Below are 14,711 nucleotides of genomic sequence, written 5' to 3' on the forward strand. Positions count from 1 at the left end.
CAATCTATCTATAATTCATTTCCTACAGTAGAATGTCCCCTTTCGGGACATCCATATTTAGCGGACAGGACTTCCCTTTCAAGGAAACATATTCCCGTGAAATTAACAAGGCGGTTTCAACTTTACCGTAAAGGCAGCCCTTATTCAGGGAGAACCCCTAAGGGACACTCAAGGTGTTCCCCTTATAATAATCTACTGCGTTTGTTTATTGAGATCAACTGATAAGTACAGTATACAACTTTATTTAGCTTGGTGTGTTTAGTACATCATTGCCATTTTTACGATTCATTGAATGGGTAGGCCTACTAATAGTGTTTGTAATTATACATAGACTGTATATCTATCTTATATAATCGGTATTTTATCCAATCATATAAAAAAATATACATTTCAGCGTAAAACGCTGCAGTATTTGTACAAAAAATGATTAATATTATATAGACAAATTACATTAATACAAAGAACAGGTACACAATATAAAAAAAAGCAAATACAATACAATCAACATTTTTCAAAATGTCTAAGATGTCAAACTTTTTTTAATGGTAGGATGAAAATTAAAATATTATTGTAGATTAGTGATACACCTAAAATCTGCATTTATTGGTCACCTGTACATTTTGATTTCCCAGCATTCACCATGAGTTATGAAAGATTTGAAGATGACGATGAGGTGGACATTCCACAAATCGCAGTCACCTTTTCGAATGACCTGTCTAATGGAACCGATGTAGTGCATTTACAAGGGATTGGTGATGTACAAAGCAATTCTAGCGCTGTCTTACAGCTGTCTGACCACCAGGAAACACTAAATGAGATTCAACCAAAGAAAGAACTCACAACAATAAAGTATATGTTATCTTTAATAATCATTTATTTGCAAACTACACCTTTGAGGTGTTGGTTCAATATTGTGTTGTGGAATTCCCTACCAATTTCAATCTATGTAATTTAGCCTAATTTTAAGATCTAGTAAGACTTTTCTTCCAACGAACTTTTTCATTTATCTAACAATTTTGCCCTTTCCTGTTTTACTTCAATGATGTACAGATTGAGGGCCTCACTATTATGCTAGGCCTATATAACTAATATTTATCTTTCAATTATTGTGCCGTCTGGTATTGTAACCTCTCATACTTCGGTCGAACTTTGTACATTTTATTTACAATTTATTTTCACAGAAAAGCCCGGCTAAAAGCAAAGTGGTTTACAGAGCATCTGTATGTCAGGTAACGTGTAATTTATAGATTGTTGTAATCTTTCTAACAGTTTATTAAGATTAACACACAGACTTCTTTTAAAACGATAATTATTCGGTTAGGCCTAATTATTTTCATGAATATCAAGCTGTAAATGTAATAACCAAAGAATATCTTAATTTTAATTTTAAAATATTGTTTAAAACATTGTTTAATTTGACAGACTTTTTGGTGTGTTTCTGGTTATTTTCGATATTATTATCGTGATTGTTGACATAGTAGAAGACCCAGTAAAGGGACCGTATCTTACAACATATGACATCATATCTCTCACCATACTCAGCTACTTTGTAATGGAGTTGTCATTACGTATGTTTGCTAAAGGGTGAGAACTTACATTATTAATATCTATCATTATTTATCAAAAATGTGACGGTGCCCATATATGGACATGATAATGTCATATCTCTACCATATTTGGTCATATCACTACTATATTTGGTCATATCACTACCGTATTTGTGTGTAAACAGAGCTTAAGAAGACCTTCATTTTCATATCATATCACTATCATCAACAACATTATAATCATCATTTCTTCATTACACATATTAAAACCAGAAATAATGTTTCTTATATTCACTTTTTTCTGTACATTCAATGCATATTTTGTTTTGTTTCAGAAAGAAATTTTTCTACAGCACTATCGATTTAATTGATACATTTATTGTATTTTTAACGGGTTCAGTTACTATTGTCTATGTATCAGTTGATTTCTCTGGAGATGTGGGCCAGTATTACAAGTAAGTAGACATTATTTGTTTGTTGATCACCTTTTTTCAGAAAATAACTTCTATATTTAATACACAATACAAAAACGACGATACAACAATTTAACTACACTGATCACACACTAAAATTGAATTTTCTTTCATTTATCGTACAATCTAGTATTTTTTAAATATTTTTATTAAACTTTGTTTAATGAGGGTGACTTAAAACAGCCGATGCTGACATGCATGAGGCCCTCAACAGGAACGATACAAATAATTTTATAGTATTTAAATTAATACTTGTTGTGAGAATGAGAATACGATGTTTCGTGAGATATGCTTTATTGGTGAGACGGGTTTGCTGACTATATTAGCACATTTTAATATTTCTCCCTCAATATTATATAAATGTAATGTTACTTTGGTGTGTTTCAGATTAGTGGTAGTGTGTCGTCTGATGAGGGTGTTCTTGTTCGTACGTCTTTTAACTGAGCGGGATCATGTGAACAAGGCATCAAGACGAATGGTAAATTAAACTTCTTGTTTTATAATAATACAATAAACTGACCATCCAATCATACACAAGATAAGAACTCTTAGTTAACAAACAAAAAACAACTTATGATTCACTGTTATGCCTACTTGTTTACTGATATATGCAAAATATTTATCTCCTTTGCCTCGTAATTAATATCTTTAGGTTTCGGAAAATAAAAGAAGATATCGTGAAGAAGGATTTGACTTGGATCTTACATACATAACAGGTTTGGCAATTATAGATTTCTTACATGTTAACACAATATGTACACAGCAGCTTGAATCTTGACTTTTATGATTGAAATGTTCAAACTATAGTTTTATTTTCTCAATAGAGCATCACATTCTGGGAAATGTTGTATCAATGGTTATTGTTGGATGTAAACATCCTAAAATGTGTTTCTGTTTCAGATCGTATTATAGCTACATCATTCCCATCTTGAAACATCATTAAGACATCATGAAATGTTCAACATGTGGTTTTCATTTTTTTTTAAACTACTCTTCGAAATATTGTAATAGTAAGTTTAAAATGTGTTTCTGTTTCAGATCGTATAATAGCTACATCATTCCCATCGTCTGGTAAACAAAAATTGTACAGAAATTCTATTAAAGAAGTTTCCAAGTTTTTAGAATTCAAACACTGCAACCATTACAAAGTCTACAATCTTTGCAGTAAGTGAAAACACAATTTGTACGGCTAATATCGGTATTGGACGTTTTTAACAAAGCTTCTTGGAAAATGTTGTTTGTAAAGAAGTCATAATAAAACAATAATGTATTGTATTTCTGTTTTAGGTGAGAAACATTACGATGAATCTTATTTCCAATTTCGGGTTCAACGAGTCATGATAGATGATCATAATGTGCCACATCTAGCGTGAGTTGGACCCTTTATTGATTAAGTCAACTAATTGTCAATGTATTTTATTTCTAAAACTGCAAGACTTTGAAGTACCGCTTAGCTCTCATCTTTATCGCATCTCAATATGATGATAAATTGACTATACAAATTATGTTTAATTTGTTTTCAGAGAACTACAGAAGTTCACTGCTAATGCCAAAGAATGGATTGAAAAAGACCCGAAGAATTTAATTGTGGTGCATTGTAAAGGTGGAAAAGGTATGATACGTTAAGTTTCTAGCGTTCGTACTTCATATTGTTAGTGATTACCATGATAGATAGCATGCAGGTACCGGTACTTAAGTAAGTTAATAAGATAGGTAAGACGTAATAAGTAAGTAAGTAATTCAAGTAAGCACTTAAGTAAGTAAGTAATTCAAGTAAGCACTTAAGTAAGTAAAGTAATTGTTCATATTGTATCCTCGTAAAACTAATAATGTTTTTTTATAGGACGGACAGGTACATGTATAAGTTGTTGGCTATTGGAATCGGGTGAATTTAAAACAGCAAAGGTGAAACTTATTTTAACATATTTCTTTGTCAAATAAAAGTATATTAAGTTATTTATTGATAAACTGTACACGTGTTTTAACATTTATATTAGAATAAATTCATTATTCGAGCTTTACATTCATTATTACATTTTCCAATTTCATATTCAATTTATGTTTTATTTTGATTTAAACTTCTTATTTTGATTTCAGGAAGCGCTTGATCATTTTGGTAATCGTAGGACAGATTACGATGTTGGCAGTAAGTTTCAAGGTGTACAAACACCCAGTCAAGTAAGTACTGGAACTTAAGTAATTCAAGTAAGCACTTAAGTAAGTAAAGTAGCATAGGTAAGTAAGTCAATTAAGTAAGTAAGAATTTAGTTTAAGTCAATAAGTACTTAAGTAAGAAAAGGTACTAAATTAAGTAAGTTAGTCTGCATTTATTGTTGGTGGTAGTTCTTGTACTTGTTGTTACCACAGGCTCGGTATGTTGGTTATTATGAAATGGTTAAATACACGCACAATGGTATGATTCCTAACTCGTCTACATTCAAGATAGAGTCCATCCAAATACAGTCTTTACAGGGTTCGTACTTTGATTGCTATTTCTCTTAATCACCTTAGAAAGCTTCTGATGAAAGAAAAACGTTTTATAGTAGGCACAGAATCCTTTCAATAAACGCATACATTTTGTTTTACTAGGATTTGGTGCAGGTAATGGCAGTGATCTAAGTTTGGAAGTAATGTGTAGCGGCAAAACAATATTAAAATCTGTGTTTGCTAAAAATCTCAACTGCACGGTAAGTGATCATCTAATATGCGACTTCAATTTATCTTTACTTTCTTTATACTTTATTATTTCAAATATTGTTAGACTAAACTCCTCTTTATTACCTCTTGTTATTATCAGGCAATCTACGATGCAGGCAAAGACAACATCACAGCAAACTTTATCAACTGTCCTCCTTTCAAGGGAGATATCAAAATCCGTTTTACTTCATCTCATAAGGCAAGTTGGAGAATTCTATCGGATTCATTCAGTTTCTTTTCAAGTGTGATGTGCCCAAATATGGTAGTGATATGCCCAAATATGGTAGTGATATGCCCAAATATGGTAGTGATATGCCCAAATATGGTAGTGATATGCCCAAATATGGTATGGTAGTGATATGACATCATCATGTACATATTTGGGCACATCATCATGTTTTTGTCACATAAAGGGTGATAGTGTAGACAGAGCTTATGGCCTACACACGTCTCAGCTGAATTATCATACTAAACAGACTGCGCCGTTCATCAGATCTTTTTTTATTTTTCAGAAGGTGCCAAAGGCCTATGATCATTGTGCTTTTTTCTTCTGGTTTCACACAGCTTTTATTAAAAACGACAGGTAAACAAGTGTTTTTCTAGTTACTGCGGATGGAATGGTAGGAATAAAATTTACGTTTTCTACTCCAAAGTGAAGCCACTTGGTAATACAGTACTTAATTTAAATTTATAAAATGTCTCATTCTTCTTCTGTCTTGTCTATAGCCTTTTCCTGACAAGAGACGAGCTGGATAATCCTCACAAAGATGAGCAGTTTAATGTGTTCAACAAGAATTTTGCGGTTCATGTCAAACTTACGCAAGACAGTTAAACTACCGTAATCTGTTAATACTGGCTCAGTTGCAATAATATTTTAATAATTATGATTAATCGATAAAGATAATATTATCTGAGTACTAGAGGGACAAACTAGACAAAGTGAAGAGGATCAGGAGTGAATCATCCAACCTTTCGAACAATACCGTTCAGTTTCAATAAGATGTTTAACAGTTAATAATTTAATATTTATGAAGAACCAAAGTAGCTAACCTACAGTTTTATTGTATTCATTGGAAAGTATTTTTTTGAAAGTCTAGCATGCCCATTGTAGATATTTTTGGATTAAGCTCTCTCCCCAGCCCCGGGCAGCAGTATTGATCAACAGTAGTGAGCGTTGCTATAAATGTTTTTAAATTATACTTCAGAAAATATTTACTGCAGAATACATGCTTAATTCACATGAGTATAGCAGCTTATAAACAAATTGTAAAATATTAAATTAAAACAATTTCAGACAGAATCATAAATGTGTTGTTGTGTGCTTTCTGAAGGAGTAGGCCTAATGTGTATAGTGTTTGATGGTGATGCCAAATGACGGATGCACCGCCGGACAGATGACAATAATAATGTTAATATAGCGCATTCCACAAACAATATCGTCTCAATTTTTTTGCATTTGTGTGCTACAACCCTCGAATTTCACTCGCAAATTAGGCCTACTGTTGCATAATAATATGCACATTAGAGTACAAAGTGACTAATCGAATACAACCCCAAGTGGCAAAAGTTCCCAATCGAATACTAAAGAAATACAAGTGAAAACAGAATCGTGGGTCGGTTATCGCATACATTTTGTGTTGCAATGATGGGCTGCTGCCTGTAAGATTAATTAATTTGGTTAATTATTTGAGAATGTTAGCTCTCAATTATATCTTTCTAATTAATATATTTATCTGTCTTATAAGTTAAAAAGTCCTGCTAGTAGAAGGTAGGCCTAGATTAAGCGACGGTAGGAGGCTAGGCCGCCTAGCTTCTCTCTGTCTGTCAATTCATGTAGAGTAGGCCACCAACAGACAGGGCCTACCAGCTAAGCTTGCTAGATGACGACGGCCTACTAGTTCGATAGGGAGCCCCCCAGGTCTAGGGCAGAACTTTAGCTAGGCATAATCTTGTAGGTGAGTAAAAACAAAAAATAGAAGTTTCCAACGGATTTCAAATCCGACGGAGTCTGATTACAAGTTTGTTTTTAATAAATAGATAATTGAGACAATAATGGAAGATTTTTCAAAATTGACGGCAAATGAATTGAGAACGAGGTTGCAAGAGGCTGGACTTCCTTCAGGACCAATCACAAAAACAACAAGAAAACTATTTGAGGCTAAACTAGCAAAATATTTAAAAGAAAAAGAAAATACTGGAAATGACCAGAAGCCGAAAGAGGAAAGTGAAGTTAGTGAAAGTGATGAAATAAACACAAAATCAAAAACTTCAAATAATGGAATTTATTTTGGAATTTGTATTCCTGCTTTAGAACATGATTACACAGATTCCCAAGGTAAGAAAGGCACACATATATAAATGGTAGATCAGAAAAGAATGACACGTTAGAGGTTGGATTGGTTTTTTAATTTATCAGTGGATGAGCGGAGACAGTCTTTATGAATCAATATATGAATATCTTTTCATGATTTGCTGCGTTATATAATAATAATAAAGTAGTTACTAAATACTATAATTATATACTATATTTTATTTGTCAGCTGTCAAATTTAAGCCTTACATGTTTTATTTATTTCAGTGGCTGATCATGTTTATGAGGATCGGAGTGAAGTAATGAAAGTACTCAAAAAGAACCCTAATGCTCGATTTAAGGCATTTAAATCTGAAGGAGAAGCCAGAGAGTTTTCAAAATCAAGTCAAGAAATGCATTCAAGTACTAGTGTGCCTGTCAATCAAGTATGCAAATTTTGAAAAACGAAAGATTTTTTGTCTTCGTCTTTTTTATGTATATTTGAAAAAGAAAGAAAGACAATAAAGATTATTATTATAGTAATTTACAAATAATTTTACTTAATATATATATTTAGTACTCTGAAACTAAAAGTCTTCATTACAGTTTTTGTCCTGTTTCTGGTTCCTGTATTGTCCTGTTTTCTTTTTTAGTTTTATGGGCTGCCTCACACAAGCTTTGCTTTTTTAGAATTTTGCCCCTCTTAGTTTAATCAAATAATTGATTGATATATAAATATAGTTAAAGATTGTCTTTTTTTATTTTTTTATCTTCAATAAGGTGACTTTAGAGAAGAGTAATAACTATAAAACACCAAAGACAATAGATTTAGTTCGTTTAATGAGATCAATTCAGCAGAATGATATGGACAACTTTCAGCAACTTGTGTGGACTAATCCAAGGTACCTGATTAGCTCAGCTGAGACTCCTGTCATCTTGATGGTAAGAAAAGAGCAATATCTATTGGAGCGTGTGGCGCAGTGTGTTGGGACTCCAGTGATCATCACATTTATTTATTTATTTATGTTCACAAGACAAACATATACACAAGATGCTCTACATAAACAAAGTCTAATTACAAGTCTTTGGGAGTGGAGTTGTAATTTGTCATTAGAAAAAATCCTGACATTGCTTGTATCCTTAGGCAAGATATTTACTTACATTTGCTTCTCTCAACCCAGTTGACTGAGATAACAATGTGAAGCGCTTTGATCACTGAAATAATTTAATGAAGCTTGTATTGAGTGTGTCCAATGCTATGTGCTTAGGCAAGATACTTCACTTACGTTAGCCTCTCTCCACCCAGGTGTACAAATGGGCACAACATTATGGAAGTATGATTCCATACATGTTTGATCAAAAACAATGTGAGCATGTAGAATGACATATTATTTTTAAATATTTGTACAAATTATGTACTTTATTGTTTTTTTTTAGGCAGGACCACGCTACAATGCTTTACATATAGCTGCCAAGCACAACGTTCCTTCTATGTGCCGCGAGATACTTAATACCATTGAGAATGATAGGTTTTTAAGTTTAGTGTTTGAAAATGACAGTCCAGCCGCTAGAGAAGAAAGAAGCAATTTTATTTTAGATCTTTATCTTAACACACCAGAAAAAGGAGTGAGTAAAATGAAGCATACCTTACTGAAAAAAACACAAATAGTACGAATAATATATTATGTAAAGTGGGCCATAGTACAATATCATTCTGTTCACACGCAATGGCTGACATGGTGTCTCTATTTTTTTTTCATTTTTTCAGTTATTTTGACAATCTTGTCTAATATTTTTTCTAGCAATGTGACACACCTTTACACTTTGCATCCAAATTTGGACATATTGATGTTGTAGAAGTCCTCACACAGCATCATTTATGTGACCGAGGTGTTCGTAACAAATATGGCAATACTCCAAGGAATGTAAGCTTATGTGTGTTTATTCACTTAGAATTTGGACCTAAAAAATATATAAGTTTGTGGCTTAAAATAGGAAAACGGAAAACCAGTACAAATTTTCTCCTTCAATGGAAAGTGTTACATATGCTGTTATTTGCATTTGTTATTTTCAGGTTATTTGCGAAAGATGTGATGAAAGTAATTTAGAAACCTTACGTCAAACGTGGACAAGAGACATTGCTAGTATCAAAGTGTTGAAATCTAAAATTGATTCACTTTTAGATGGTAAGAACAATTGGATGTTCTCTGTATATAAACCAATAGATGCACTGATTATGTTTAAATAGCATAGTATAAAACTGACTCAAAATAACGAGAGGCAAGCCATGATTCAACGTTTCGATCTTTATTTGATCATTATCAGGAATGAATAATAATTACAAAGGCAGACAATTATAACTACAGTCTATTAATAAGTACGTTAATGAGATATAAACAATTAGCCATACAGGGTGTTACAAAGAAAATCAAAGCAAAAAGCATTAGACTCACAAGTAAAAATAACAGAGGCCAGTGTGTCCATCTTTCACATCATACTATCCCTCATGATATTTCTGATTCTGATTTCCTTGTGTTAGATTACTTCTATGTACCGGTGTTTAGAGCAGATGGTAACACCATGCAAGCAGTGGTTGGTGAGCCATGGTCTCCTACAGCTGGTGATGCGGCGGTATCAATTCACAACACCGCACAGTTACATGCGAGTCCAATCAGCCCTAGTTTACAAGTGAAGGCATTTGCTGGTCCAATGTCTCCACAAAAGGTACAGTATGCTTACAGTTGTATCTCATGAGTTCTTCATAGAATGGGTAATAGAGCATAGCATCATGGACCTAGCAGGGATGATGTATTTTAATTCCTGTAGTTTTCATTGACTTGTTTATATACTTGATTAGCTAGCGTGGCCTAATCTCTTATTCACACGTGCGTATTACTAGTAGTGAAGACCCCATTTACTTTCAAGTAAATCGGATCGTTGGTGTTCTGCTTGCGTCTATAAGATCGATAGTGGACAAAATCAGCTCTCGCTTATTTGTGTTATTTGACACCTTTTTCCTCTCATAGAGGTATAACATTTATTTTACACCTCCATGATCCTGTGCAAACACAGAACTTTTCAGCACATGGTTTAGACCTTTTCTTCCACACAGGCGAATTAATTAATTTTCTTTAATTTTTTTTTAAGGCTCATGAGTTTCATTGTTCATGGAGATCACCAAATAAATCGTTCAAGTTCAAGTATCAAGAAATCCGTAGAAGTGACGATGAAAAAGGCTTGGAAAGAATAGGCAGGTTAGTATTAAAGGACACTGATACGTACAACTGATGCATTCTGTAGGTACCACTCGCTAGAGCATACTTAGAGTGAGAATTGGGGTAAGAATACTCGCAGTGAAAACAGTGACCAAGATTGTGTAGTGTTAGTTTGAGAAAAACTTATAATCCAGCATTAAAAACAACAACAAGTAGAACTACTATTAAGAGGACACAGTAGGGAACCAACGAATGACCCCTGAATATGGTGTCCCCTGAATATGGTGTCCCCTGAATAGTATGTCTCCTGAATAGGGTGTCCCCTGAATAGTATGTCTCCTGAATAGGGTGTCCCCTGAATAGGGTGTCCCCTGAATATGGTGTCCCCTGAATAGGGTGTCCCCTGAATAGTATGTCTCCTGAATAGGGTGTCCCCTGAATAGGGTGTCCCCTGAATAGTATGCCTCCTGAATATGGTGTCCCCTGAATAGGGTGTCCCCTGAATAGGGTGTCCCCTGAATATGGTGTCCCCTGAATAGGGTGTCCCCTGAATAGGGTGTCCCCTGAATAGGGTGTCCCATAGAAGGACATCTACTGTACAATATATAGAAGTATTTATTAATCCTAGTGATCAAAATGTTTTTTCTTTCAAATTTGTTTTGTTTTCTTCAGAAATATAGCACAAAGCATGTCAGTACCCTGGTCTGAATATTGGGAATTTCTGGATAAATTTGCTGATTTTTCAACTGATGAGGGATTACAATTGCTGGAGAATTATTTAAAGCATAGAAACTGTATCAAGACAAGTTGTAGTGGTATGTTATAACCTGGGTCAACATTTCTTTTTTATTTTTGTTACTCCGATAATGTACTTTCACTACTTAATAATAATAATAAATTTGGAATTGATATTTTAATTGATATGTTATTTGATACGATCATTTGTTTGCTTTTGTTTAGATGAATTGATAGGGCAATTTGTTTCACTTTCACTCGATGAAAAAGCTGAATCTCAAAGTGTTACTGGTGATCAGAAAAACATCTCTGCTTATGGTGATTCAAGTATTGCAGAGGAAAGCACTGGAACAATCTCTTTTAAAAGTGAAAATACAGAAGAAACGAAATGTTTAAAAGAACACGAAGATAATATGCAAAATCTAGAAGATGTTAAAATGTCAATTAAGCCAGATTGCATTTTAAACAAGGAAATTTCGTTATTTCCAATTTCATTAAAAAGTCAGGAAAAGTTTTTTAGAAGATCGCAACATCATGATGAGATGTTACATAGGAAATACAATGCTGCAAAGACTGAAAGAAATAAAGATTTAAATACTGCAGCTGCTAGTGATATTCCACATCAGAAACGGTCAAATGTCCAGTCAAATGTACAGTCCAAAGTACAGTCAAATGTCCAGTCAAATGTACAGTCAAACGTTCAGTCAAACGTACAGTCAAACGTCCAGTCAAATGTCCAGTCAAACGTCCAGTCAAATGTCCAGTCAAATCTACCGTCAAATCTACAGTCAAATGTTAGCGAATCATGTGATAATGATTTTGAGCAAATTGAAGATTGCTCTATCGAATGTCAAGAACCAATCCCAAGTATCTCAACACCGATGGTTAATCGTAGTCAGAAATTCATGTTTATCCAAGGGTAAGTTTGAAAAACCTCAATGCCTATGCGAAGCTTTTACCAAAATAAATGACGACTAGTAAATTCATGTTGATAGATTTATCAAATGTTATAATGACGAAAATGAAGTTGTCCACCGGAAATTGTCATTGTGCATTATGTCGGCCATTGTCGGAACGCCTACTAAATGTGCCCTACAATGTGTAATTAGTATAGATAGTTTGACATTACAAATATTATTTTGCAATATTTGACAAAGACAACTAGGTTTGTAGACTAACTGTAATATTCAATTTTCTTTGTGTGCTTGGTTCTAGAGTTCACATTTATTTTGTGTCAATTTGAAATTGAATAGGAGCTATTAAATCAAACTTTAATTAAACAACACTGTAAATTGTTGTAAAACACAATTTACGATTGGAACCATCTTGAAGAATCAATATTTTCTAGTGAAGCTTGTGAATTCTTTGTTCAAGAAATTTGGTTATATGTTACCTTTTTAATTAATATAACTCCAAGAAGTGGAAATGTTGTGCTGTCGTCAGGGTCAACTATGGGCCTTTATTCTGTTGTCAAGACAGAAAACTAGGTGTGTGGTCAACTGTGCTGATAGTAAATATATGCACGGTCATGCTGATAGACAATAGATGCACGGTCATGCTGATAGGAAAATATTAATTGACATGCATGGCTGCTAATAGCCACTTTGCTATTATCATCATGATCCATGTGTTTTTGTTTCCTTATTACTAGTTCTGAACCATCAAAACTGGACATGAATGTGTACTTAGCGTTAGAGCATGTTCATATACCTAGCTCATATCCACACATCATTGGCTTTAAACAGCTTATAGAAGGCTATTCCATGTCTGACAGGAAAAGGTATGCACAAATGTATACATATTTGTAATGTGCCTTGAAACTATATGGTAAGGTGCAATACAATTACTGTATGTATGTACAGTATGTAATACTATAGTACTGGAAACTTGAATACAATGTACTCCATGTGTTATAATACAATGTACTCCATGTGTTATAATACAATGTACTCCATGTGTTATAATAATAGTATAAGGTTTGTTATCCTGAATTATCTAAAAAAGAAAGATTATTTTAACTTACTTTTTAATAATTTTAGTTTAGCTGTTCTTGATACACACATATTATTTACTCCTCCTATTTTGTTTATCAGTTGTATTTCTTTTTCCTTCTCTTAGTTGGAAAACGCCGATACGAGTAAAACAAGATTTGTTGTCTAGGCAACAAAACAGTATTTCAAGTCCTACAATTGGTAAAATGACGTCAGACTCGCTTTCACCTATTTATAATAAAAGGACGGCAGCAGTTTCAAGCGCATTGTACCTAGATATTAAAGGAAAGTTGTTTGAAAATTAACATTTGTCATCCAGGTTGAACATTTTACTGGATTTTCCATCATTGGTAAAAACTATATCAGTACAAATGCAGTAGCAACCGCTTTTAAGGGGACACCGCCAAAACAAAGTGTCCACTTAATAACAGGAGTTTCACAGGAAACTGTCCACTGAAAAGGTGTATTCCCTTACTAAAAGAAGAGGTATTCCCTTACTAAAAGAAGAGGTATTCCCTTACTAAAAGAAGAGGTATTCCCTTACTAAAAGAAGAGGTATTCCCTTACTAAAAGAAGAGCTATTCCCTTACTAAAAGAAGAGCTATTTCTTTTATGCTGATTAGTTTGAAATCAACACAAATATTAGATTAGCCTTGCAGTGACATTCTGTATCTACTTTTATCCTGAGCCATTTTTTAATTTGTCCTCAAATAATATTTTAGTACATATTCATTGTTATGGTCACAGTCATATTGTTGTAGTCATATTGCTACATTGTCACAGAGCCTCAACTTGTACCTATATGATGGTGTGATAACAATATAACATTGTTATTCTACACGAATATATGAACAATTATTGTATTTTCGCCCACGACTTTTTAAATGTTACATTTTCGAATAAACCTAACCTAATAATTATAAAAATTTGTTTACGTTTACTATTTTTTTTAAAAACATAAATCTCTTTATTCATGTCATAAAACAAACAAAACAAGCAATAATAATTATTAAGATACTGTAAAAAGAATAAATAAATAAGTAAATAGACGAATAGACCATTAATGTTTCTTGCATATTAGGGCTTACATAAATTTTAAATAAAGAATTCATTACTTGCCACTATTTTTGTCACCCTGTATCTGAAATTAATTGATCGTGTTTCACCGAAAGTATTAATAAATGTAGACCTACTTGTAATTAACGTTCCCGATTGACGAACGTTGGATAGTTTTTAATAACACGTAATTTTGAACGGATATTGGTCTTTTGTCAGTATAGTTCGTATGAACCTGGCGGTATTAATATATACTAGGTATAGTTCGTATGAACCTGGCGGTATTAATATAACTAGGTGATAATACAGAATGGTATACTGAATACAGGTCGTGACGTCACTGTACTTTGTTTAAACTTCTTTCAATATTTAGCTTGATTAATACATAGCTTAGAATGTATACTAATATCGACTGTTTCTCGTTTTAAAACAAATCAGAAAACATAACGATTCAGATATAGACAATACTAAATAAAGAAACAATAAGGTGCCATTCCGTCTCATTTTAATTATAGGTAATGACTTAATTGTGATTATTAGCATTTTAATTTAGATGTATAAATACTCTATATTACAAAGAATGTTTTCGCTAGAAGAATCTATTCAAAGATCCCTGGGCTCTGATTTGTCGCGCACTTTTTGACATCGAAGATAAACGTATGAATACGCATGTCGACAGTTAGTTTAATAAGACACACGTCGTACAC

The 14,711-nt window shown here is 33.1% G+C and overlaps 2 protein-coding genes across 4 annotated transcripts; both read left to right on the top strand.

The window, feature by feature from the left end:
• Nucleotides 1-640: 640 nt before the first annotated feature.
• On the top strand, nucleotides 641-5,549 carry LOC144843519 (phosphatidylinositol 3,4,5-trisphosphate 3-phosphatase TPTE2-like). The gene is made up of 16 exons (XM_078700306.1): nucleotides 641-849; nucleotides 1,182-1,229; nucleotides 1,423-1,584; nucleotides 1,883-2,002; nucleotides 2,408-2,498; nucleotides 2,673-2,736; nucleotides 3,059-3,184; nucleotides 3,308-3,389; nucleotides 3,544-3,632; nucleotides 3,864-3,925; nucleotides 4,118-4,198; nucleotides 4,388-4,493; nucleotides 4,610-4,707; nucleotides 4,818-4,916; nucleotides 5,230-5,300; nucleotides 5,444-5,549. Exons 1-16 carry the CDS (start codon nucleotides 641-643, stop codon nucleotides 5,547-5,549), a joined length of 1,614 nt encoding a protein of 537 aa, XP_078556432.1.
• Nucleotides 5,550-6,285: 736 nt separating this feature from the next.
• LOC144842830 (ankyrin repeat and LEM domain-containing protein 2-like) lies at nucleotides 6,286-14,463 on the top strand. 3 transcript variants are annotated; one of them, XM_078699381.1, is made up of 14 exons: nucleotides 6,286-6,376; nucleotides 6,755-7,052; nucleotides 7,296-7,453; nucleotides 7,788-7,949; nucleotides 8,445-8,633; nucleotides 8,810-8,932; nucleotides 9,082-9,193; nucleotides 9,547-9,731; nucleotides 10,155-10,261; nucleotides 10,895-11,037; nucleotides 11,183-11,636; nucleotides 11,757-11,876; nucleotides 12,609-12,737; nucleotides 13,076-14,463. In XM_078699381.1, exons 2-14 carry the CDS (start codon nucleotides 6,770-6,772, stop codon nucleotides 13,251-13,253), a joined length of 2,343 nt encoding a protein of 780 aa, XP_078555507.1. In that variant the 5' UTR covers nucleotides 6,286-6,376; nucleotides 6,755-6,769; the 3' UTR covers nucleotides 13,254-14,463. The 3 variants fall into 3 exon arrangements, with proteins under 3 accessions (XP_078555507.1, XP_078555505.1, XP_078555506.1); XM_078699379.1 differs by having other exon boundaries at nucleotides 11,183-11,876; XM_078699380.1 differs by lacking the exon at nucleotides 6,286-6,376 and adding an exon at nucleotides 6,410-6,485 and having other exon boundaries at nucleotides 11,183-11,876.
• Nucleotides 14,464-14,711: the final 248 nt, after the last annotated feature.

The sequence above is a fragment of the Antedon bifida genome, chromosome 5 (assembly GCF_963402885.1).
Source record: "Antedon bifida chromosome 5, ecAntBifi1.1, whole genome shotgun sequence".
Lineage (NCBI taxonomy): Eukaryota > Metazoa > Echinodermata > Crinoidea > Comatulida > Antedonidae > Antedon > Antedon bifida.

Bases quoted from the DNA above. Each gene is read 5' to 3' on its own strand.
- LOC144843519 (XM_078700306.1), top strand. From the start codon at position 641: ATGAGTTATGAAAGATTTGAAGATGACGATGAGGTGGACATTCCACAA. The intron at 1,585-1,882 runs GTGAGAACTTAC...GTTTTGTTTCAG, and splicing joins TTACGTATGTTTGCTAAAGG to AAAGAAATTTTTCTACAGCA. The intron at 3,390-3,543 runs GTGAGTTGGACC...ATTTGTTTTCAG, and splicing joins CATAATGTGCCACATCTAGC to AGAACTACAGAAGTTCACTG.
- LOC144842830 (XM_078699379.1), top strand. From the start codon at position 6,770: ATGGAAGATTTTTCAAAATTGACGGCAAATGAATTGAGAACGAGGTTG. The intron at 9,732-10,154 runs GTACAGTATGCT...TTTTTTTTTAAG, and splicing joins GTCCAATGTCTCCACAAAAG to GCTCATGAGTTTCATTGTTC. The intron at 12,738-13,075 runs GTATGCACAAAT...TCCTTCTCTTAG, and splicing joins TCCATGTCTGACAGGAAAAG to TTGGAAAACGCCGATACGAG.